The sequence below is a fragment of the Alligator mississippiensis genome, chromosome 15, assembly GCF_030867095.1.
Source record: "Alligator mississippiensis isolate rAllMis1 chromosome 15, rAllMis1, whole genome shotgun sequence".
Classification (NCBI taxonomy): Eukaryota; Metazoa; Chordata; order Crocodylia; family Alligatoridae; genus Alligator; species Alligator mississippiensis.
Genome location: NC_081838.1, coordinates 19,596,717 through 19,621,628, shown reverse-complemented (window position 1 = coordinate 19,621,628; position 24,912 = coordinate 19,596,717). Strand labels below are relative to the sequence as shown.

Genomic DNA, 24,912 nt, shown 5'->3' with positions numbered 1-24,912 from the left:
GATGCAAGCACACGGGGACTCGGGGCGCATGTGTCCAGGACAGCTCAGAGCTCTGGGTTGCAGCTTCCTTGGTGCTGGGGACAGGCTGCTGCTGCGCTGTCCTTGCACACGGAGAAGAAAACCTCCAGACCGCCCTGAAGTTCCCTACAGAAGTTGGCTGTGGTTTTGGTGTCTCTCTCCACGTGAAGCCGGGCCTAGGTCATGAATGCGACCCTCCCTTCCCAAATTATCCCCTCCGGCCCCTGCCGGTACCCCACAGCCCCCTGCCCTCTCCCCAACCCTGGCCGGCCCTGCTGCGGGCCTCGAGCTGGATCAGGTCCCTGCATTGCAGTGGGCAGTGTGAGGGGTGCTGGGTGCAGGGATGTCCTCTTGCCATCAGCCCAGCCCTGGGTGCTGGTGCCTGGCCCTACCTCCAGCCCTAAGCAGAGTCTGGCAGCTCCTGCTCTCTCTCTAAACGAGCGCTGGCACCTCCTGCCCGTGACCCCTGACCCCTGCATGTGCCTGCGTGTGGCAAGCAATGGCGCGACTCCAATGTAGGCGGCTGGACTCGAGGTCCCTGCCTTGGCCCCATGGCAGCAGGAGGCAGCATGGGCCGCAGAAAGCCAGTGCCCCTGCCCCCAGCCCCACGCCTCTCCCCGCAACGCCTGGGGCAGCATCGGCTCTGAGCATGGTCTCCCTGCGCTGCCCTCTTGCTTGCGCACCCCGGCCCAATGACAGGGATTGCCATCACGTGGCTGCCCAGGCCCCAGGGAGCTGAGACAACCTGAAGCCAACTTGACCAACGGTCCTGACCCCCGCCGCCCACCCAGTCCACAGCTGGCCCAGCTGGTGCACCTCTCGCCTGCCCACTGCCCCATGCTCCTCACCGCGCTCTTGTGCACCAGCAGCACACGAGGGCTGGGTCCTTCGAGCCAGGGAGGCCATGGCCTGTGTGCACACAACTCAAGGAGCCCCAACATCCTGAGTAGCTCACGGCCAGCGCTGCAGTCCAGTCCCCCTGAGGTTGCGCAGACTGGGGGCGAGGCGGGGGCGTGGCTCTGGGTGGGTGGGCTGGGGTGTAGGCAGGGGTGCTGGTTCAGCAGCTCAGGATGTCTGGGTTCCTCTGCTGCTGTATCAATGCATGTCCCTGGGCGTGTTGCTGTCCTGGGCCTCAGTTTCCCCACCCTCCCATGACCCAGTTCATTCACTATGGGTCCAGCTTCTTCCCACGTGGTCCTAGTCCTGGGGACTCTGGGTCCAGCCAGCACCAGGCACCACAGCCCCGATCCCAGGTGGTGACAGGGGGCTCAGGACACCTAGGTTCCTCTCTGCTGCTGCGTCCCTGCAACCCTAGGGTGCGTCACTGTTCCGTGCCTCAGTTTCCCCACCCATCACCACTCGGGGCTGGCACTCACTATGGTGTCAGCCCTAATCCTGGGGACTTCGGGGCCACCCAGCACCAAGGCCCCGATCCCAGCTTTGTCCATGCAGTGCCAGGACCCCCAGCCCCTTCCCCCAGCGGCCACAGCCTCTCTCTGCTTTTTAACCCTCTTTTTTTTTTTTTTTTATTTAGACAGAAGAAGAAAAAAAACCTTAAATTAAATTATTAAAAGTCAAACGCAATAAATAACCAATAAGTTACGCGGCCGCAGCAGACACCGGCGCCGCGGGGGGGGTGGCTCCGAGCCCCCTCCCCTCCTGACGCTGGGGTCTCAGTGCCCCCTCCACCTCCCGAGACCTCCAATGCCGGAAGTGGGAGGCAGCATCCGGGCCTGGGGCAGCTACTCGCAAGGGCACTATGTACATGGGGGGCTGCGGAGACTGTAAACATCGGTGGCTGCGCGGGGCAGGGGGCACAGCAGCCGCATGGAGGGGGTGGCGGGGGCGGGGTGGAGGCTGCTCTGCATCTCCCCCAGGCTGGGAGGGACAGGGGGGGCCAGCGGCTTGTGTCTGCTCCAAGGGAGGGGCCGTGGCTTAGTCTGGGCCCCGATGGCCACAGCCCCCCCACATGACTGCAGCGCTCGGCGGCTCCAGCACGTGCAGCTTCTGGTACAGCTGAGCCGTGGCACGGCTGTGCGGTGCCAGCTGCCCCAGTGCTTGCCAGGCAGGGCCAGGGGCAGCTGGCGCAGGTGGCGGTGTCTCCAGCTGGGCACCCCGATGCTGGCACATGGGTGCCCCAGGGACCCGGGGAGGGGGGCAGAGGCGTGGCGGCTAGCACCACAGGTCGTGCCCCCACGCCAGGCTGAGGGTGCCGAGCTGACGGGGGCAGCGGTTTGTCAGTGGGGGCAAGGGGCTGGGGAGGCTTCAGCCTGGAGCAGCAGGATGGGGGTGTTGGTGGTGAGCTGGGCATGGGGGGCAGAGCCACAGTGAGCCCCCACCGTGAGCACTGAGCTGGCACCAGGGGCAGATGCAGGCCGCTTCGGCCTCCTTGCTGCCCCTGGCGCTCAGTTTCCCCCTGCTCCCCACCCTCGCAAAGGGCCCCGGGGCTCGGAGCCAGGTTTGGTCCTGTTTGCTGAGAAGGCGGCTCCGAGGCGGGGCTGTGCTGCCTGGGCCCAGGCTTGCGCGGGGGAGGGTGGGGTGCAGGGCTGGAGTCATCCCACCCCCCACCTGCCCCATAGCTGGGAGGATGCAAAGCAGGGCCAAGATCCCTTCCCCTCCACCCCTTTGTCCCCCCACAGTCTCTGCCTGGCTAGCATCAGGGCATGGGGCTGCGGGGAGTCAAAGCCCCCAGCAGCTGGGGGTGGTCAGGCTGGGCCACGCCTCCCCATGTCCCCCAGGCTGGAGCTGTAGGGGCAGTGCCGGGGGGCAGGGCTGGGGGGTCCCCTCCTCCACCGGGCTCCGGACCTGGGGGGAGAAGGCAGGAGAGAGACGGGGGCACGTTTAGGAGGATGCTCATTAGCGCCACTCATTAGCTGCATCAGGGCAGTCCTGAGCACGCCCCCCACCCCCTCCTCCCCACCTGGCACAGGTGCCCACAGGAAAGAAACCCAGGCGTCATGGTGTCTGCCCTGCCCGGCTCTCATGCATGCTGCCGCAGGCACACACTCCCCTCTTGGAGCTGCGGGTGAGCCCAGGTGTCCTGCGGCCCCGCACCCGCCCCAGGGTCCGACCAGCCCATGAGCCAACACCACACAGGTGAGGTGGGTGTGTGCATACACATGTGCATGTGAATGTGCATACATGAGTGTTTACACATATGTATACTTATACATGTGTGCATTTGTGAGTGGGGCTAGGGATGGAGCCAAGGGTGGGCCCAGAGCACCCACCTGGCTCAGTAGGGCCGGTTGGCGTCCTTGGGCCGCTTGAGCTGCACCTTGAGGCGCTTCATGCCGATCTGGAAGCCGTTCATGGCCTGGATGGCGGCCTGGGCGCTGGCCGGATTGTCGAAGCTAACGAACCCTGTGGAGGGGTAGGACGGGGATCAGTGTCCGCTTGACACCCTTCCCCCCCCTGCCTGCCCCTGCCTGCGTCCCCGGTCTCACCGAAGCACTTGCTCTGGTTGGTGGCACGGTCCACGAAGACCTTGGCGGAGATGACATTGCCGAAGGGCAGGAACATCTGCAGGATCTCGGCGTCCGTGAACTCCTGGGGCAGGTGGTAGATGAAGATGTTACAGCCCTCGGGGCCTGCGGAGCAGAGCGGGGTCAGCACTGCCAGCCCAGCCACGGGCCCCCAGAGCCCCCAGAGCCCCCGTGCTAGGACCCCAGCTCAGGGTCACCCTAGATCGCTGCGTGTCCCCTGCTCTAGACCCTCGTTGGACACTGTGGGCCCCCAGTCTAGAGGTCTGGCTGTATAGTGCTCTGGATACCCCGCTGTAAATCCTCATCTAGAGCCCTCTACTACCCCTGCTCTAAAAACCCAGCTCTAGAATAGCCCCCACCTCAGCTGGAGCCCCTCACTCCTGACCCGCAGCCCCTGCCCCCCCCAGCCCTGCTGGATGCTCTCATCCAGGTCCTTCCTCCACTCCAGAACCAGCTCTACGGCGCTCAAGATCCCCTCTCTCGAACCCCTCCCTCCAGCCCCCCATGCTCAAATCCCCATCTCTAGAAGACCCTTGGTCCTCGCTCTCAACCCCCCAGTTGTAGAGTGCCCCCCAATCTGGAGCGCTCTAGATCCTCTCCTCTAAACCCCCGGCTCTAGCACCCGGCAGCCTCCAATGTGGGAGATCAAGACGCGGGGGGGGAGCTGGCCAGGGAGGCACTGGGGGGCAGTGAGGACAGCCTGGGGGATGCTGGGGCCATGTGGGGGTTTGGGGTGGGCAGGTGGACATGGCCCCCAGGCGCCACTCACCTTCCCGCTGCTGCTGCTGCTGCGGGGGTGGCTGGGCGATGATGGCTGGCTGCTGCGGGAAGGCTGGGCTCACCAGCCCATAGGCGGCAGGGTAGGCGGCTGCAGGGAGGGAGGCGACATGGGCATGAGCCCCAGGACCCTCCTGGGTCCCCCCTCCACTCCCCCCCACCCACAGTCCTGCCTGGTGCCCCCAGCCTTGCCCCATGCCCTGTGCCCACCCAGGGGCACCGACCTGTGTAGTGCTGCATCCCAGCATAGGCCTGCTGCAGGGGGTCCACGGGGGCGGCCGGGCTCTGTGCTGGGGGAGACAAGCGGGCAGAGTGTTACAGGGTGGGGGTGCGGGCACAGGGACATGCCAGGGCCAGGGGTGGGGGCATCAGGCACCTGGGTAGGGGTGGACACCGTTGGTGTAAAGGGCATCGGAGGCGGGCTGCCCTGCAGGCTGCGTGGGCACCGGGCTGTAGCCATTGACGCCCAGCGTGGCCGGGATGGCCGAGACCGGTGTGGCAGCGATGGTGGGCGGCGTGCTGGTACCTGTGGAGGCAGGGGGGCACGTGTCATCAGTGCCACAATGCCCCCAGGCCTCAGCACCCCCACAGGCCCTGCTGGGGTAGGGCCAGGTGCCAGGCTAGCAGCCCCCCCCAAGGGAACCACTGAATAAGCCCCGCCCACTGGGGCTGCCCCCAGCAGGAATAGTCCCGCCCATAGGGGTTGGCCACACCCCCTCAGATGCACCCCACCCTGCATCTCTGCCCACTGGGAGTTGGCTTCAAAATGAGCCCCCCTCACTGGGAGCTTGCCCCACCCCTGCCAGGGTTAGCCCCACCCACATGGGTTGGCCACTCCCCCCAGATGCAGCCCTGTCCCTGGATTGGTTTCACACCCCACCCCTGGAATAGCTCCACCCACTACTCCCCCCCACCCAGCAGCTCTGCCCACTGGGTGCTGGCCTCAAGATAAGCCCCACCCAATTGGAGTGGCCCCGCCCCCCAGAGGGAGCAGCCCCGCCCCCAGCTGGCCCTGCCCCACCCCAGCCTACCTGAGGAGGGGGTGATGGGGGTGATGGGCGTGGCGATGAGGGCGCTGGGGTTGATGGCGGCCATCTGCTGCATCTGCACGGCTGCCATGGTGGCCATGGGGCTGAGGTAGGCGGAGTGGGCAGCGACCAGCGCGGCCTGCTGCTGCATCAGCTGGGGGAGAGGCGCGTGGGGTCCCGGGGCCACGGCGCAGCCCCCACCCCTGACTGTGGCCCCCTGCCCGCTCCAGCCCTGCCAGTGCCCGTCACTCCCGACCCACACCCCTGCATCCCCCCAGCCCGCCTTGCCAGTGCCCGTCACTCCCGACCCACACCCCTGCATCCCCCCAGCCCGCCTTGCCAGTGCCCGTCACTCCCGACCCACACCCCTGCATCCCCCCCAGCCTACCTTGCCAGTGCCCGTCACTCCTGACCCACACCCCTGCATCCCCCCAGCCTGCCTTGCCAGTGCCCGTCACCCCCGACCCACACCCCTGCATCCCCCCAGCCTACCTTGCCAGTGCCCGTCACTCCCGACCCACACCCCTGCATCCCCCCAGCCCGCCTTGCCAGTGCCTGTCACTCCCAACCCACACCCCTGCATCCCCCCCAGCCTACCTTGCCAGTGCCCGTCACTCCCAACTCACACCCCTGCATCCCCCCAGCCCGCCTTGCCAGTGCCCGTCACCCCCGACCCACACCCCTGCATCCCCCCAGCCTACCTTGCCAGTGCCCGTCTCTCCCAACCCACACCTCCTGCATCCCCCCAGGCTCCCTTGCCAGTACCCCTCACTCCCGACCCACACTCCTGCATCCCCCCAGCCCGCCTTGCCAGTGCCCCTCACTCCCAGTCTGCAGTTCCCTGCCCCATCCCACCTCCAGTGATGCCCCTCACTCCTGACCCGCAGCCCCCACCCCTGCGGGCGCTCCTTACTGCTTGGGTGTAGGCGCTGTAGGCCCCGAACTGGAGGGCAATGGGACTGAACATGCCCAGCTGGTTAGCCACCTGCTGCATGCGGCGCAGCCCTCGCTCCTTCTCCGTGTCGGCGAACTTCACCACCAGGCTGGAGGAGGCGCCCTGGGAACGGGACACCCCATGGGTTATTCATAGCCCCCCCACTGGGGTGACAGCTGCACCCCGGGGGAGATACAGCACCCTCCCAGAGTCCAGGGGGAATGGCCTAGGAGCCAGAGGGGCTGGAGAGGCCTTGGGGACACCTGGGTTCCTGCCCCAGCCCACGAGTGAGTCGTGTCTGCTTCATGCCTCAGTTTCCCCCCTCTTCAGCATGGGGCTACGAGTCCCATCCCGCTTTCCCAGCATGCTTTGGGGTGACAGTGAGAAGTCTGGGGGCATCCAGGGAGGGGAGAGCAGCCTCTGGCTGCTGGGGAGCTGCAGTGGTCAACAGTGCCCACCAGGGGGCAGCAGAGCCCTGGGAAGGTGCCTGGGCAGCCTGGCGTGGGGATTGGGGGGGGGGAAGGCGGGTGTATACACGTATGTGCACGTGTCTGTGTGCATGAGTGTGCGTACACATATGTGCATGTCTGTGCATGCGCATGTGCATCTGTGTGCATGTGTCTGCACATGTATGTGCAAGTGTGTTGTGTGCATGCGTGTGTGTGTCCAAGATGCTGCCACGGACCACCCGGGCCCCCTGCCCTGGTTCCATGCCTGCCCCCACGGGCAGTGCCCATGCGGTCTCTGGGCACAGAGGAGATCCGGGGACCACGGCCACCCCCCGCCCGGCCCTGGGCCTCACCGGCAGCGTCCGGCTCCCATGCAGCGCGTTGATGGCGGCCTGGGCCTCCGCGTGCGTCTGGAACTTGACGAAGGCGCAGCCTGGGGGGTCAGGGGAAGAGCCTGAGCGTGCAACATCCCCGCACACACCTGGGGCCCCTACTCCTCCAGGGAGTGCATGGGGCTTGCATACAAATGCACATGCACATGGATCCCTCCCCTCCACCATGGTAACACTTGGGGCTTGTGCACACAGACATGCACACCTGCTGGGGACACACTCACCAGGGTCTACTTGTACACGTGTGTATCCCCCCCACTCCCTGCACACTCACTCCCACCTGGGGTACACCTGCCCATGCCTATGTGCACACACCCTCCCCTCTCCCAGGGAAGGCATGGATTGTGCACCCATGTGTGTGTGGGGAGTGCCATGGGGTGTAGGCCACCCACCCACCCACCCACACACACTCACTCAAGCCCTGGCTGGACTCAGATCCCTGAGCGTGCACACAGAAACAACCTCACGTACACAAGGGACAGGGAGCTCTCACACGTGCACACACGTGCACAAACTGCACACACAATGCATTCATGCATACCTGCTTGTGCACCCATGCACTCACAGGTGTACACACATGCATACACACAGAGAGCACACTAGGGGGCCCCAGAGACCCCCCCCATGTCTCCTCCCCCATCACCTCCCCCCCAGCCCCCCCCCCAGCTCTGCCATGGTCCTGTGGGCCCCCAGCCCCCCGACCCTGGCTGGACGTGCCCGGACCAGGCCCCACTGTAGCCTGTGAGGCACTGGGAGCTGCTGGGAGCGAAGCCAGGCACAGGCACTGGGGCACAGAGGTGCTGGGCAAGGCAGGCACTCACCCTTGCTGGTGCCATCAGGCCCACGCAGCACCGTGCACTCGTCGATGCTGCCGAAGGGCTCGAACATCTTCCGCACATCCTCGTCCGTCTGCTGCTTGCCCAGCATGCCCACAAACAGCTTCCGGTCTTCTGGAGGGGCACACGGGGCTGGCAGGGGCTGGGGCACCGCTGGGCATGGGGCCCTCCCTCCCCACCACCTCAGGGCCTGGCCCAGTGCTGCACCTGGCTTCGGTGGGGCCACCCCAGGCGCGCGGGGCCAGTGCCTCCCTGCCAGGGCAGGAGAGCTGAGCCGGCCGCCTGCCCTGGCCTGCCCTGCCCCGTCTGTCCCCACCCCCCACACCCTCTCTACTTGCCTGGGCCATGCCCACATTGCCACCCCTGTCCAGCTGTCCCGGTGGGGTCCCAGGGCCCACCGCGCCGCACTCGGCCACCTGCTGGTCTGCCCGCCAAGCCCTGCACACACTGCACCCCCAGCCCTGTCCCTGTGCATGTCCCTCCATCCATCCAGTCATCCATCCATCCTGTGCACATCTGTCCATCCAGCCCTGTGCACCCACTCCTGCCCTACTCTCCATCCATTTATACATACCCATCCACCCATGGCTATATCCATCCCTCCATCCAGCCCCATGCAATATCTATCTATCTATCTATCTATCTATCTATCTATCTATCTATCTCCCATGCACCCCCTCTATCTACCCACCCTCCCACCCACCTCCACGCACACTCATCTCTATCCCTCCCTCTGTCTGTCCATGTCTGCTCTCTCTCCATCTTTTCCTCCTGGGGCCTGGGCAGCTCTGGCACCAGTTTGCCCTCCTGGGGGCTGGGAGGAGCTCGGGGTGCTGGAGCTGGACCCCCCAGGCCGGCACTGGGACTATTGGGGGGGGGGAGCAGGGGGTGCCCAGGGCCTATGCGGGGTTGGGGGGGTGCAGGGCCAGTACCTCCTCGGCTCTCGCTGTCTGCCGGCTTCACCTGGATGGGCCGGTTCATCTGGGGGGAGACGAGGCAGAGGCAGTGAGGCGGAGGGGGAACCACCCAGGGGTCCTGCCCTCAGGGATGGGGGGCCACCTCCCGTAGCCCCAGTCCTTGTCCTGTCACCCCAGAGCTGCAGGCCCTTGTGAAGGAAACAGGCATGGGGCGGCAGGCTGCCTTGACTTGCCACTATGAGACTGTTCCTCCCCCAGCCAGGGCCCTGCATGGGGATGGGGACTCAGGCATCCCGTCTCTGGCTGTGAGGGTGGTCGTGCCCCCCTGCCACAACACACAACTCACAAAGTCCCCCTGGAGCTGGCAGCCCTGGCCAGAGCCCCTGGCTGTGGGGGGCTAGCGCTGCCTGGCCACTGCCCACCAGGGTAAGAGGCCAGAGCCCACCCCCAGGGCTGGCACAGAGGGGATCAATGCCCCCTGGGCCCCCCACCACAGCCCTGGGCCGGCCCTGCAAGGGTTAATGCTGATCCCTGGCAGCTCCGGCCTTGCCCTGGATTAGCCGCAGTCCGATTAGCGCCGCCTGGGCAGCTGGGCCCGTTCCCGGCAAAGCAGCTGTAATCATATTATTGGGGCCCTGCCCATTTGACTCCGGCCTTGCAGCGCCTGTGCTCTGCCAGGCCGGCACCACGGTACCCGCTGGGCCCTTCCCAGGGCATCAGGGCCAGGCCGGCATTGCTCCCCCTCGGCCTCCCTGGGGCGCCGAAGCCATGGGCCCAGCTCTGCCGTGGAATTAAAACCCTGCTTAATTGCCCGGCAAATGGCTGATCACGGAGCCCATCGATCGGCCGCGGAGGCCGCGGGCTCTGCTCTGTATGTGGGAGAGAGCGAGACCCCGGCTCCCGAGGAGGCGTTGTTCCCAGCCCCCTGCCCACGCTGACAACCTCCATGGATGGGTGCCAGCATCCCGCGGGTCATATAGGCCGCAGCCCTGCGGGGCAGGGGGGTTGCCCCAAAGCACCGAGGGCTGAGAAAAGGGCTCTGGGCCCCTGTCCTCGGCATCCTTCGGACTCTTCGGGCCTCCACAAACGAGTCTCTCCTGCCTGCCCGCCCAGATGGGATGCACCTGCCCGTGGCCCCTGCTGCCCTGGCTGGGGGCTTGGCCAGGGCACAGGCCTCCATGCTTGGAGCCGCGGCCTTCTCCCTCCCGCAGGCGCAAGAAAACACACACAGCCCCTAAGGCCCCTGGGCTCTGCAGGGATGGCTGCCGGTTGCCATGGTGCCCCTGCCCTGCATCCTTCGCCACATCCCCCCTTGCCGCCTGGTTGCCAGGGTATCGCTGGTTGCCACAGCAACCGGTGTAGCATGGGGACCGGTTTCCTCTGCTGCCTATGTCTATTTTCCCCCCGTTCTACAAGGCCTGGAAACCCCGGCTGAAGCGGGAGGGGGTGCGTTCCAGGGGCACGTGCCTGGGTCCCCGGTGCCAGGCACCCCTGGATGCTGAGCCCAGGGCAGGGGTGGGCACCAAGCCCCTGCTCCGAGCACAGACATGGCACCAGTCACCTTCGGGCTACACCCAAGAGCGGGCCTCCATGAAGCCAGGCACTGCCCAGTGCCTGGGGGAGACCTGGAGGACCCAGGCCCAGACCCCTGAGGTGCCAGGCGAGAGCAGCCTGGTCCCTGCACCCCAGGGCTTCCAGCCTGACTCAACTGCAGGGCAGGAGGGGAAACTAAGGCATGGAGCAGGGCTCAAACCTGCAGCACAGATGCCATGCTGCCCTCTGCACTGCCTAGAAGCAGGGGGCAAGGTGAAGACCTCTGGGCTGGCTGGGGCATAACAGGGGCATCATCCCCTCTACGCGCCAGGCCGGCATGGGCGCGGGGGGCCCGTGGGTTGGCGCGTGACTCACCCGGCCCCCGGCCTGACTCGCAGCCGCTCCCCGCGCTCGGGGCTGCCTGTGTCCGGAGACCCCAGCGCAGGGAGGCCGGGCCGGGGGTGGTGGTGATGGGGGGCTGGGGGTCTCAGGGACCCTGGATGGCGGCAGCTGCCGGCACTGTGAACCCGGGGCCTGGCAGCGAGCTGGGAACCGGTGCTCGGGGTGGAGGGGGGAGAAATAATTGCAATAAACAAGGAGGCGCCTGCTCCAGCTCCACGTCACGGGGACGACGCGGGCTCTGGCCCCCCCGGCCGCCGCGGCCAGCACGCCACGATTAGGAAGTCCAAGGCCCATCATCTCGGGGAGGGGGAGAGGGGGGGAAGCAGATGCCTGGTAACCATGGCAACAGGAGAATATGCTCCATAGCAACCGCCCACTCATCCCCAATTTACCCAGCGCGTTGCCTAGGAACGGTGCTGACATCACCGGTTATCTCTATAAACAATGACGGGCGTGATGGGAGCCACGAGGGGGAGAGCAAAATAAAGGGATGATTTGGGGGGGGAAGTTTCCAGCCGATGCCAAGATGCAGCTGCCTCTGGGGTGGGTCCAGGAGGAGCTGGGTGCAGGAAGACGCCAGCCTGGGGATGCGGCTGGCTCTGGGGTGGGCCTCTCATGACCCTGCGCTGAAATGCAGCTAGCTCTGGGGTGGGGGCAGGCGTGTTTGCGAGGCTCCACCACTGTGTACCTCCCTTCGGCCAGCTGGGTGCCCAGGCTGGCTACTGTGCCCCCAGCACCGGCTCCTGGCTCCCTTGGTGACTGTAAGGCCAGAGGGAGGGGGGATGAGACCCAGCTTGGTTTCTATCCCCTTCTGCCCCCAAGGGCAGCCTGTGATGGGGGGCAATAGCTCAGCCCCAAGGGAGCTGCCAGGCTTGCCACCCCCCAGCTCTGCCACTCCTGGCCTCTGCAGGGTTAATTTAAAGGGGCTGGCAGAGATGGGGGGTGCTGCAGAGAAGGAAAGTGGGTCATTTCTTTTCCCCTCCCCTCCATCTGCTCTGGCTCCAGCTGTGGGGCTGGGGGGCGCCGGCATGGGGGAGATGCCCCCTCGCAGGAGAGCTGCCAGGCAGCCAGGGGCTCCTCTCCCAGACCCCAGGTGGGGGCAGCTGGACAGCGAGCAGGACGCCTGGGTTCTCCGACTCCCCTTGACCCCCTGTGCCTCAGTTTCCCCATCTGCCCAGCCCAGGGGAGGGTGGCTCATGGATGGATCCCAGACCCAGGGAGCTTCTCAGGTGCATTGTGGGATAGGGCTGGGCTGGGCTACGGGAGCTGGGGACTTGAAGCCGGGGTGGAAGCAAGGTCGGGGGATGAATGAGACCCCTCCAGCGAGCACCCTGGGGTCTCAGGATAGCAACCCCGGCTGTGATGAGCTGCGAGGTCTCAGCTCCCTCAGGAGGCTGGAGCAGAGGGGACTGCAGGGGCTGCCTGGCACAGCGCCCAGAGAACGGGACCCAGGTGTCTGGGGGGCAGCCGGGCCCCAGGCCATCGTGGGGCAGGGCAAGGCCCCCCCAGATCAGAAGGCAGCTGTCTGGGCACGGCGGCACTAATCCCAGTGACAAATCCCTCCCCACCCTTGCCTCAGATTTACCGGGAGCAAATCCAGGATGATCTGACCCAGCTAAAGCTCCTTAGGGCCCCAGGGCTGCCGCGGGGACAGGTGCCCGCCCGGCCTGGGGGCTTGATGCCGGCCTGGGGGGAGCCACAGTGGATCCCCCGCAGCCCCAGGCCCCTCTCACGCAGCCCCAGCCCCAGCTCTATTCCCTCAACCCCCCACTGCCCCCATCCCCCCCCAGGGGCATCTGCACCCCCACCCCCATGCTGGGGTGCCCAGCCCAGCCAAGACCACCCCCCCATGATTGACACCTGCCACTCATCCAGGTGGGGGGATTAGGGTTAGCGGCAGTGCCAGGCCGGGTGGGGGGGTGGGGTGGGGTGGGGCAGCCCCCCAGTGGCAGCTGGTCGGGACAAGGGATGCCTGGGCTCCTTCCCCAGCTGCGGGAGGGGAGAGGGATCTTGAACAAGGGAGGGGCTGGGAGCCCGGGCACCGGTGCTCCTTTCCCAGCTCCGCAAGGTGGGCGAGAGCAAGGCGCAGGGCCAGGGGCGCGGGACGCCTGGGCTCTTTTTCCAGCTCAGAGGCCCTCTGCAGACCCCCCACCCCCTGCACCTCCCACCCTCCGGGGAGCCTGGGCGCTTCCCACTGCAAGCCCCCAGCTTTGTTGGCTCAGCCGCCCCCGCCCCAGTGCACCTGGCACTGAGGCCTGCCCGCCTGCCGGTTACCCAGCGACCAGGCTGCCAGGTGACGGCCTCCCGGCACTGCTGGGGGCTATTTTTAACCCAGCCGGGCAGACGCTGCCAGCCTCCAGCCTCCAGCCTGCCAGGCCCTGCCGATGGGTACCTGCCAGATCGGCCCTGCTCCAAGCCCTGCAGAGGCTGCTGGGGGGTGGATCAGGGTGATGGGGGATAAGGTGCTCCCCCACCCCTAGACGCAGCCGGCAGGATGCGTGTTCCACCCCAGAGCCAGCCGCAGCAGCTGCCCCCCGTAGGAGGGGTCAGGTTGACGGGGACAGGCAGCGGGTCCAGAGAGCAGTGGAGCCCTGCAACAGGCAGGGACAGGCAGCTGCACACGCATGTGGAAAAGCACATGTGTGCCTGCCAGCTCTCACGTCTGCCAGGAGCACGGGCCAATGCACACATTGCCTGGGGCACCACGGGGCAAAGCAAACCAAGTGCATGCCTGTGCTCCTGCGCATGCACACGTGTTCTCTTACACACGCCAGTAAGCAGACACCCACAAACATGCTCCTACAGAGAGATGTGCTTCTTGTGCATGTGTGCTCAGAGCCCAGCTATGGACATGCACATGCCTTGCACCCGTGAGTGAATTCACCTCTACTGGGGGGCAAACACACACATGCACACAAGATCTCTTGTACTTGCATATGCTTGCATGTGCGTGCACAAACACACACACACATGGATATGTGTGTGCAGCCAGCCATGTGTGTGGCCCTCTACTAGGGTGCAAACATACACATGCACGCAAGATCTCTTGTGTTTGCATATGCTTGTACACACACACAAATGCATGCACACTTGTGCACACGTGCACACACACACACACACACACACATGCACAGACAAGTGTGTGCAGCCAGCCACATGTGTGGCCCTCTACTAGGGTGCAAACACACATGTGCACACAGGATCTCTTGTGCTTGCATACTCTTGCACACATACACACACACACAAAAACACACATGCATGGATGAGTGTGTCATGAGCCATGTGTGTGAGTCTCTACTGGGGTGCAAACACATATGTGCAAAGAAGTCCCTTGCACTCACATCTCCTTATATACACGTGTGCACACACACACGAACACACGTGTGCAATCAGGTACATGTGTGACCCAGCAGTCTCCATGTGCAGCTGTGAGTGTCCACATGGGGTGGCTGAGCCAACAAAGCTGGGGACTTGCAGCAGGGAGCGCTGACACCAGGCTCCCTGGGAGGGGACACGGGGGGGGGGGTGGTCTCGAGGGTGTGGGAGGCTCACAGGTACAAGTCTCAGTAAAACCACAGACATCAAGCACTCAGCGCCCCTCCTTTTCCCTCCCCCCCAGGCGGGTGCAGCCCCTTGCCAACACCTGCCACCTGCCCTGGCACCACCACGTTCCTTCCCCACCCCCCACCCCCCGCACCAGCTGCTGGGCAAAGGGCAGAGGAAAAGGGAAAGCGAGGCTGGGGGAGGGGAGCCCTGAAAATCCACGGGGACACCTGCTTGTCACAGTGCCTGGCGCAATGCACATGCACACACATATACATACACACATGCACACATATGCACAGACCTGCACACACACACATGTGTATGTGTACACACAAGCACATACATACATGTGCACATGCACCGACACACACATGCACACAGAGACACATACATGCATGTGCATGTGCACACTCATACAGGCACACACAGAGGCACACACACATGCACATGTGCACACATGCACACACAGAGGCACATACATACACATGCATGTGCACACACATGCATGCACATGCACGCACACAGAGGCACGCGCACACGTGTACATGTGCACACATACATATGCATGCACCCACATATGTGCATGCACACATATCAGTACACACACACATGCATGCACACACGCATGCACACATGCAGTCTTTTACTAGGGCAAAGTCTGGCACGCAGCAGCCTAGTGGTTATGCGGGAGGCAGGGTGGCGCCTGGACTCCTGGGTTCCTGGCTGAGCGGGGTGAGGCGGGCAGCAGGGCCCAGTGCTTTGAGCAGGGAAGCTGGGCTGGGAGCCAGGACTCCTGGGCTCCATCCCCGCTCCGGGAAGAGAGTGGGTCTCGGTAGTGAGAGGCTGGGGCTGGGAGGCAGGATGCCTGGGTTCCCAGCCGAGGCCCTGGGCATGGCCTGTGGGAGCTGCCGCCCTTGGTAATTAACTTCCTAACACGGCTGTCGGGGTCTCACTGGTGGCCTCCGTGATGCAGCTGCAGCCAGGTCGTTCGAGGGGGCACAGGCAGCCCCTCAGTGCCCGGGCACTGTCCCCTGCCCCCAGCTCAGGGGCTGGAGTCCAGGCCAGGGTCTCTAGCCCAGCCTGGGGAACCAGAGCCTGGTGCATGATGCCCTGAGCCAGGGGCACATGGACAAAACCTGGGATCTGGAGCCAGGGTGGGGGGAGCCCCAAGCTGGGTGCATGGAGCTGCATGTCTCCAGTGCCACCACGGCTGGGCCCAGCCTCTGCAGGGAGCATCAGCCTGCGTGACATCAGGGCCAGGGGCTATGATGGAGGTGTCAGGAGGAGCTCAAATTAATACACACCCCCACAGGCAGAGCCACGTGGTAACTCATGGAGAAACACACACTAAAAACACGCACAGACATGAAAAGGATGTGCCCACAGATCTGGAAGTAGACACAGGCATGCGTAGAACATGCACACGTACACTCACCCACCGAGATACACGGACACTAAAACACGACACAACTGCACATACACAAACACAACATAATGTAGGTACAGACACACAATGCGCAGACATCTAAACAAGCTAAAAACATATATAGGCATGTGTGAACACATATACACTGAGAACACAACACACACACACTGAAAACAACACACACACAACACAACGTAGCTACAGACATGCACATCACACACAGAGAGACATCTAGACAAACTGAACACATACACAGGCGTGCACACACACACACACTTACATCCATACAAGCAAACACCACACACACACACACACACACACACACTTACATCCATACAAGCTAACACAACCACATGCTTCAAACCCAGAGAAAAGAGCTCTGGTGATCCTTTGCACACCAAATGTGTGTGGCAAACGTGTGTGAAACGAGGCAACCAGAAACAGCCTCATACTGGCACAGATGCATGCTACAAGCACATCCGCACATGCATGCTGTCCTCCCAGCCCAGCCCTTTACACTCATACGGATGCTGGCGTGTCACTCTCATGTTCACGTCACACCAGAGCAGAGGGGTGACACAAGTAGCTGGGCACCTACAGGCCCCGTGGGGCATGCAGATCAACCCAAGCTCTAGAGATGTGGGGCCAGGGTGGGGGCAGACACACACCCTGGTGCAAATCATACACAGACACGTGTGTGGAAGTGCACATGCTCCCACCCCAGGTGCTGCATAGGCCTCAGGCAGGCAAAGAAAGGGCCGGAGGAGCAAAGTGGGTGGTAGAAACAGGAGGGAAGAGCAAGGACAGAGCTGGAGCCCTTGGCCAGGGAAACCTCCCAGGACAAAGCCCAGCACAAGACAGCTGCATCTGCACCGCGAGGTGGGCATGAGGGACACAGGAGCTGCCCCCCACTCATGGTTTCTATATTTGGGAAGGGGGAAAAGCAAGGTGGGGGGCGGGGTGGAGGATACAGACCTGGCCCTTCTCCAGCTGGGACGAAGTGGGGGGGCTCATCCTGCCCCACCAGGGTAGTTGGCGTCTCTGTGGGAGATGCCCAAGGCAACAGTCCCCCATCCCCTGATCTTTGCCCCCTCCCCGCGCAGCCCCCACAGTGGCTCAGGCATGGCGGGGGGGGGGGGGTCTTATTTAGTTGGGGCTGGGGAGTTGGGTACAGCCCCCTGCCCCTCGTATGCCCCAGTCGCCCCCTGCCTGGGAGGTGATGGTCCCAAGACAGCTGATAGGGCCCTGGCAGGGGTCAGCCCAGGGATCTCAGTCAGTCTGAGTCCATGCAGGCTGCTCCAGGCCACAGCTCTCCCTGGAGGAGGCTCCCAGGGAGGAGGAGGAGGAGGGCCCCAGTGAGGAAGGCCCCCAGGAGGGAGGCCATTTGCCCCTGGGAGGGAACTGGTGAGGTCAGGCTCTGGCTTCGGCCCCTTCCAATCCCTTCCACGTGGGAGGCCACGGCAGGGAGGGCACAGTGGGTGCTCACAGGAACACAGGCCCAGCATGTGCCCCTTAGCCCCAGCCCTCTGGCATGCCTGGCTTCCAGAGGCACACGCAGCTCCGCACCCCCTCACAAGCAGCCGGAGTTTGCTTGGGCACAGACTGACACACACAGGTCCCAGAGAGGCCACTGGTGCGTGTGCACACACATACACATACACATGGGTCCCTGCCCACCCTGGTGGGCACTGACAAAGCCCCACAGATGCAGCCACTCTCACTCCCATGCACATGTGAGCTGCGCCCCCATCGTTATGCCCTCCTATGCCCCAGCACACTCATGTGCACACAGAGCCTCGTGTGCCCTCAGCACACGTGGGCCCATGCAGTTGCTGGCTGCACACCTGCACATATACAGAGCACAGATCTTTGCAGAGCCCCTCGCACGCACAGACAAGCAAGTGCATGGATTCCAGGCACACGCACACACATGTGAACATGTGCCGGGAATACATGTACGTGCCAGAGTTGCTGCCCTGGGTGTGGCTACAGCTGCCAATCATGCTCCTATGTGGACACGGCTCCCATCGGCAGCAAACTCCCCACCGGACAGAGCCTGATGCCCTGATGTGGCCCAGGGCAGGGGGCTGCTACCGCTTGCTATCATCGGTACCACCGGGCACTCCCACCAGCCTGCCCAACTGCTGTTCCCAGCCCTGGCTGGACGGGGCACCCCGAATTAACCAATCCCCTCTCAAGGAGCCACCACTGCCCAGACATGGCATCAGGGTGCAGCGCCAGGCCCAGATGGCTGCAGCTACCAGCCCAGCTGCATGCCCACATGCCCCGTCTGTCCCTGCTGGCACTGGAGGGAGTGCTGGCTCTGGGGATGAGTCCCCCTGGCTGGGCACAACCCCAAGCACTGACTTCTCCTGCCCGGGCTAGAGCCTGGCACTGGCTGAGCCAGGCCCAGAGCAGTAGGGAACAGCCCCTTGCAGGCCCAGAGGAGCTAGAGCCGTCAAGGAAGGCATCCTCCCGCCCTGAAGCCCCCCATGCCCGTGCCCAGCAGGACTCACCCCCGGTAGGGTTTTCTGCTCATGCAGCGCGCTCTGTGCCTTGAGGGCTGACTCGCGGGCGCAGTAGGTCAGAAATGCGCATCCTGCGGGAGAGAAACAGAGGAGGAGAGTCACGGGGGCTCCGAGTCTCTGATCCACCCCCAACCCAGTCCCCCGGATGGGCCGAGTGTGGACCCAGCTCTCAGGAGACCCCCAGATCAGCCCCCCACCATCGCCAGCTCCTTGGGATGGGGCTTGGAGGCAATACATCTGTGGGGCAATTCCCCTGGATGGGGGCAATTCTGGGGGGCAACCAGAGGGTGTCTAACCTCCTAGCTAAAGCATGGAGCTGGGACTCAGTGGTTGCAGGCTCAGGTCCCAGCCCTTCCGCTGGCTCCCTTGGCAAATCCTGGCATCTGGCACTACATCTGTGCAGTACCCAGCGTGCTGGGGCCCCATGGCAGCTGCAGAGGGCTGGGCAGACAGGGACGGGGGGCTGAGAGATGCAGCTGGATCAAGGACCCTCCTGCAGCCACAGCAGGAGGGTTTTGCAGAGCTCCAGCTCCTGGATTCAGGGGATCCCACGGGGCGCCTGGGGGCCAGCAGCTCCCCCCAGGGACACATGGAGGCCTATCCATGGGGGATTCGCCAGCCCCCACTGTGGTCTCCTGCCCTGGGCTGGCCCCACGGGGCTTTACAGTGCTGCAGGCACATGGATTTAATGCTGCAGATTGGGGGAAATGAGGCACAGGGCACCGGCAGGGGCAGGGCTGGCCCAGCAATGACAAAGCAAGGCTGGGCTGAGCTGGGGGTGGGACTGGGGTCAAGTCAGGCCTGTTACCACAGCTCAGAAGAGGACCCAGGAGTCCAGTCTCCCAGCCACACCTGCTCTAACCACTAGCTTGCACTTCCTCCTGCACACAGCTGGGATCCCCAGCCCTGCCGTGGGACCAGCCCGTCATCTCCTCCAAACCCAGCTCACAGCCAGAGCACTGCTAGGGGCGCGCTCAGCCTCCGAGCCAACAGGAGAGGAGCCCGGGATCACCACAGCTGAGCTCATGCAAGCCCGGGGCTGCTGTCACGGCCACGGCCTGTCCCGGGTGCTCAGCCATGGCAGCATCATGGGTGCTGAATACACACATGCACCTGCCAGCCTCTGGCACCGGGCAGGGCACCCCAAGCCCCATGCCCCAAGCAGCTGCATGGGTCTTTGCTCTCTGGTTTAGATCCTGTGCTGGGGGCAGGGCTTGGCTGAGACTGTCAGGGGCAGGGGTGGCCTTTTGGCTTCTACAGCCCCCAGTCACTCGGCCCTGCTGCGATGCTCACCAGGAATGACCCAGGCCTTGACCTCAATCCCCTGCCCCCCTGGGCACACGCCCACCCCGCACATGCACCTTCGCTCCCTGCCAGGCCTCAGTGCCTCCCCCCCCGCCGTGCTTCCTTCCCCTGAGCTCCCTCCACGTCATGCTTTCTACTGGCAATAAAAAAATTGGAGCTAAAAATACCCAGCGGCAGGAGGGAGGCGCGGTCGTGGAGCAGCCTGGCTCGCCAACAAAGCCGGGCCCCGGCTGGGGCAGACCTGGCTTGGGCTGGGGGGATCGGGCCCTCTCTCCTCCATGGGGGGCAGCAGGACAGACAGAGGAGCTGTCAGCTCAGGACGTGCCCCTGTGGGTCCTGCTCCCCCAGCCTGTGCCCCCTCCTGGGTAGGGGTCGTGGGCAGGTGCCCCGTGGAGCTGCCTCAAGGCTCTGCCTCTCCCCCTGCCTCTCAGCAGAGCTTTGTCCCCTGGGCTCAGCAGCCAGCTGCCCCCGCAGGCCGGTGGGAAGCGGGGGGGAAGGATGCCTTGTCCGTGCCCAGACAGCGACTGCTGATGGCTGGGCCTGGGCCAGCCAAGGCGCCCCCCCAGCAGCATGGGGTCAAGAGGCAGCCCCCCGTTCTCCAGAGGGACCTCACTCTGCCTGAACTGGTGCCTCATCAGCCTTGGGTGTGCGGGGAAACTGAGGCACAGAGCAGGAGTGCCAGAGCAGAGCTGGGCATGAGACTCAGAGGAGGGGAGCCAGGCATCTGGATTGCCTCTCCTCCCCCCTGCTTTAACCACTGTACGACACTCCCCACCCTCTTCAAGCCTTGCTCCCCTCCAGCTCAGTGGGGAGAGAAGCAGCTGCTGCCAGCCAGGAGCCTGGAGCCGTCCAGCATCCAGGAGGCTTCTCCTCCCTCGCTGGAGACTAAATTTAGCTTCTTGCCGGGTGCGCGCCGTAGGGCGCAGCCAGCTGGAACAGCAGCTCTGCTCCCTCCCGGAGGTGCCCTGTGCCTGGGCAGGCAGTGGCCCGATCTCAGCCAACCCGGCACCCACTGGGCTTGGGGGACCTGCAGCGAGGGTATAGGGGCACTGCCAAGATATCACCTCCCACCCTCAAGGGCTGGGTCCCTCCTGCAGCTGCCCCTGGTTCCCCCAGCCATCAGGACAATCCCCATGCCATCTCCACGGAGGGGCGCAGAGATGGGCGTGTACATTCCCGTGGCACTCAGAGGAGCCCCCCTCCCTGGCCTGCATCTGAGCCCCAGGCCAGTGCCCCCAGTCTATTGCTATCCTCACCCCCACCCTGTCCCCTATTTCCCCCCAAGATTTGGGCATGAACAGGCCAGGGCTGAGCCCCACAGGCCTCCTGCATTGGTTAAGCAAAAGGACCACCCCCCCTCAGCTATCAGCAATAGTAGACTCTTATCCTACAGCAGGACTGGGCCTGGTGAAACCATGGGCTAAGCACCGCGCTAGCACTGGGCACACAGGCTCAGGGGATACAGCCAGGGAAGGGCAGCACAGGGGAGGACCCAGGACCCACTTGCCTGGCCATGGGGGCCTGCCACAGGATCAGGCCCTTGTACGCCCGTGGAGCAGGGCGGGTGTGAGCTGCAGCCAGGAGCCCGGGCCTGGCCTTTTCCCATCCGAAGTGGGGAGCTGAGCGCCAGTGGGACCCTCCGGTGCCTCTGGAGCTGGGTCCCGGGGCCTGGAGGCTGATATTTCCCCCTCCTGAAGTGAAAGAGCCTGTTCCCAGCCCCTTCTGGACCCCAGCGCTTGGCCTGGAGGGGGCCGGGATGCCAGAGCCGGGCTCTCGCCCTGGTCTCTACACCAAGAGCCCACAGCTGTGGCTTCTGGGACAACCCTGTTCCTCTCCTCCCCCTGCCCCTTTCCATCGGCCCTGGCACGCAATGACAATCACAGCAGATCTTCTGGCCTCCCCGGGGACAACAGAGGCCTGGAGCCTGCAATTGTTAATGAGCAGGTGTGACTTCCACCAGGCCCCCCTCCCCGGGGCTGGAGACTGCTCTAGGGCGCTGCCGCAGGGGGGAGATGGGGCCTCTTGCTGGCCTGCGGTGGAAGAAGAAAGGAAAGGGGAAGTGGAAATGGAGGACAAGGAAAAAGTCCTTCAGCCCCTGGGCTACAAGGACAGGAGCATTGGCTTCTCATCCCCCACGGAGGCTGGGGGCCAAGGCCTGGACCCCCCCTCTCCTCTGCTCTGCCTGGCAGATCCACGGGCAATCGGCTCAGGGCTGCCTCCAGGCCCTGATGCGCTCCATTTTGCTTCCCTCAATGCTGGCACAGCCCAGAGCCCGATGGGCGCTTGCCTGGCTCCCCAGATACCCACCCAGGCAGAGTCCAGCCTGCTCAGGCTCTCTCTGCCTCAAGTGCGAAGCCCAAAAAGCAAGACGAAGGCTTTGAAGGCCGATGAGGGTGGTTACATGGGAGGTTTCCCATACAGGCCAGACAGAAAAATCTTGGTGAGGCCGAGAGCCTCAGCTGGTCGGGTCTGGGCCTCTGCTCTGGAGATGCCCCATCCATCACTGGGCCCTTACTCAGCTGTCGGCCAAAAGGCAGCACTTCACTCTTGCACTAGGCCGGGCTTCCAGGAGGCGAGAACAGCCTCTGGAAAAGGCCTGTCGCCCTTCCCGATGCCATGGTCTTGGCTCTTGGTACCCACAAAAGAACGGTGGGTCTAAAACAGCCCCCTCCCTAGAAAGGCAGCATCATCAGGCTGATCCCCCAGCCCTTTCCAGGAGATCTGGACCCCGCTAGAGATGGGCTCATGGCTTCCTAGTCAAAGCATGAGGCTACCAAATTGTGGAGGCTGCTGCGGTGGGACTGATCTCACCCTGTCCTGCCCCTGAGGTCTCCTAGACCTGCTCTCAGGGCTGGGACCCATCCTTTTCTGAAGGGTGATCACCACATCCCTTGCCCGCCTCCAGGCTCTGCTTTCTGGGGGCATCTGGCTGCCAGCCTCCAGACGAGGGGGAAGTTTTGGGAGGAGCAGGGGCATTAAGAGAAACGAATGAGGAGATGAACTTGGCCGTGTCCAAGAGGCCTTGGGCTGGAGAAAAGCCTGGATCCCACAGCCCAGGAGGCAGCGAAATGGGTGGATGGGAGGGGAAGGTGCTGTGTTTATACAGGAGGAAGGAAGGCACGAGGAAGCTGTCTTGGTGGGCTCCAGATCCACAAGTCCCACTGCTCACTTGGTTACCCCAGGGAGGAACGATCTCCCGGGAGTAGGACAAACAGGACTGCCAGGAGGGATGAAGGGGACTTAGGGCAGACAGAAAGGGGGCCACAGACAGACAGATGCTGGGCCTGAGCCAGGACAAAACTCTGTTGAAGTTCCCTGGTGCTGGATCCATCCCCTGCTCCCCACCCCCAGCCCTCCCTGGTCTGTGCCATCCCCACAGCCGCGGCTCCCGACGCCTTTCACCGTATTGTACCTACTGCCATCTGTCACCGCCGCCAGCAGCCGCTCTTTGTCCCACTGGCTGCCCTGACATCTCAAGATGCCTGGCCATTTCCCAGTCCCTTCCAGGGACGACTTCATCTCACCCAACATCTCTGGGACCCCCGTTCCCCCCACCGCCCGGCTGCTCTTGCTTTGCGATTTCGTATTCAGATCCCCCCACCGCCACCGCCTTTCCCTTCCCAACCTCCCATCCATCCTATTGTTGGGAGCCGTTCATTGTTCTGCCAGCGGCCTGGCTCGCTTACCTTTGTGCATGCCCGTGTATTTATCCTTAATCACTGTCAGCTCATAGATTTTCCCAAATTGCTCGAAAATGGGCTTGAGGTCCTTCTCTTCCAGGTTACGGGGGATCTGTCCGATGAAAAGTTTAATGGCATCGGGTTCCTTCATTGGTCCAAGAATTTGGGGAAAGCCTCAAATCCCGTATTGTGCCGCGACGGAGAGGGGAAGGTAGGATCCAAAGCGTAACTCCAGCCCGAGACTTTCCAGTGGTGAAACAAACAAAGGAAAGGGGTGGCCGGCTTTGCTCCAAGCCTTTTTTCTTTTTTTCCCCCAGCCGAGAGAATGATTTCCCCCAATTTTTTTTATCGGCACGATGATCACGATTGGGCAAATCCTTTCGTTCCCTGCTTTGCGGCCGTCCTGAAAACAAAACACACACACACAATCCAGAATATAGATCAATAATTTTCGGGGGCACAAAAAAATAGACACGACGATAGAGAACCGGGGAGAGAAAAAAATAAAATAAAATGAGAAGCTGGATGAGAAATAAATCCCAAATGCAAAGAGTTCGCAGGCTCCTTTGTTGTGGGAGGGTAGGCTGAGCTGTTTGCAGTCCCAGATCCCTGGCACTAATACTTTTGATCTATTAATTAGAGCGCTTGCAAAGCAGTTAATTAGTTTATTGATTAACTTTCCTTGAAGAGGCTGAGCCTGGTTTAAATTCTTGGGTTGCTGTTGGGTTCTTTCTTTCTTTCTTTCTTTCTCTCTTTTTTTTAAATTATTGATTCATTTCTTTCCCCTCCTCTTCCCCACCCCTTCTCTGCCCGCCTGGCCTGGGTTGATGGTTTCTCCCTTTAATGGGTCTTGAGCTCTGATTCAAATCTTTTCTTTACCAACAAAAACCCCCTCTGCAACCCGCCCTCTTTTCCTAACAAATGATGATGTCAGAGTTAGGGACCGGGTGCAAACTCCCAGCTCTACCTTCCACGAAGGCAGCCAGGGAGGCTGAGTGCCAAAGGGTAGGCCAGGAACAAGTACAAGGCTTGCAGAGCAGCACACTGGGTTGCAGGGACCCCAGCTTGTGATCAGCTCTGCCTGCGGCCTGCCACTGCTCAGCTGATGCTTTGGGACCCTGGGTTCCTGAGCAGCCAGGGTAGATGGGCAGTAGATAGAAATATGCACTATAAGCAACCTGATCGGACCTTGTATGATAACAAATAATATAACTAGACTTTATCATGGTGTGTGCATGTGTTTGGTGTGTGTGTTTTCATACCTACACAGCACACATCAATAGGATAGGATAGGATAGGATAGGATATTATTGTGGGTATTTTCATACCTACACTGCACACATTCTTATAACACAATCTATGTGGTGCAGATATGAAAATACACAGTGTAATGTCATATAAAATAATATAGCATAATACAGTATATTATTGTATTGAAGGTCAATGGCTAGAAACAGTGCACTATAAGTGACCAGATCAGACACTGCATGATAATGAATAATATAGCTACACTTCATTATCATGTATGTGCGTGTGTTTTGTGTGTGTCTATTCTATTCTATTCTATTCTTGTGTGCAGTGTAGGTGTGCACATATTATTGTGTGTATTTTCATAGCTACACTGCACACATTAACATAACATAACATACCATATGT

General features: G+C 62.6%; 1 protein-coding gene across 4 annotated transcripts; it reads right to left on the bottom strand.

The window, feature by feature from the left end:
- Nucleotides 1–250: 250 nt before the first annotated feature.
- CELF3 (CUGBP Elav-like family member 3) lies at nucleotides 251–24,104 on the bottom strand. Of its 4 annotated transcripts, none has more exons than XM_019478928.2 (13): nucleotides 23,263–24,104; nucleotides 18,260–18,342; nucleotides 8,852–8,900; nucleotides 7,905–8,030; nucleotides 7,045–7,124; nucleotides 6,222–6,365; nucleotides 5,312–5,462; nucleotides 4,657–4,806; nucleotides 4,505–4,570; nucleotides 4,273–4,371; nucleotides 3,465–3,608; nucleotides 3,249–3,381; nucleotides 253–2,823 (listed from the first exon to the last, which is right to left on the bottom strand). In XM_019478928.2, the coding sequence occupies exons 1-12, from the start codon at nucleotides 23,405–23,407 to the stop codon at nucleotides 3,254–3,256; spliced, it is 1,365 nt and encodes a 454-aa protein (XP_019334473.1). In that variant the 5' UTR covers nucleotides 23,408–24,104; the 3' UTR covers nucleotides 253–2,823; nucleotides 3,249–3,253. The 4 variants fall into 4 exon arrangements, with proteins under 4 accessions (XP_019334474.2, XP_059574698.1, XP_019334473.1 ...); XM_019478926.2 differs by having other exon boundaries at nucleotides 254–2,823; nucleotides 7,905–8,033; XM_019478929.2 differs by lacking the exons at nucleotides 18,260–18,342; nucleotides 23,263–24,104 and adding an exon at nucleotides 10,745–11,083 and having other exon boundaries at nucleotides 251–2,823; nucleotides 7,905–8,033.
- Between the last annotated feature and the right edge of the window lie 808 nt (nucleotides 24,105–24,912).

Coding starts and splice junctions, on each gene's coding strand:
- CELF3 (XM_019478929.2), bottom strand. CDS start 11,068: ATGATGGGCCTTGGACTTCCTAATCGTGGCGTGCTGGCCGCGGCGGCC. Junction 8,901..10,744: donor CGAGTCAGGCCGGGGGCCGG/GTGAGTCACGCG, acceptor GTCTCCCCCCAG/ATGAACCGGCCCATCCAGGT. Junction 5,463..6,221: donor ACAGCGCCTACACCCAAGCA/GTAAGGAGCGCC, acceptor CCTCTCCCCCAG/CTGATGCAGCAGCAGGCCGC.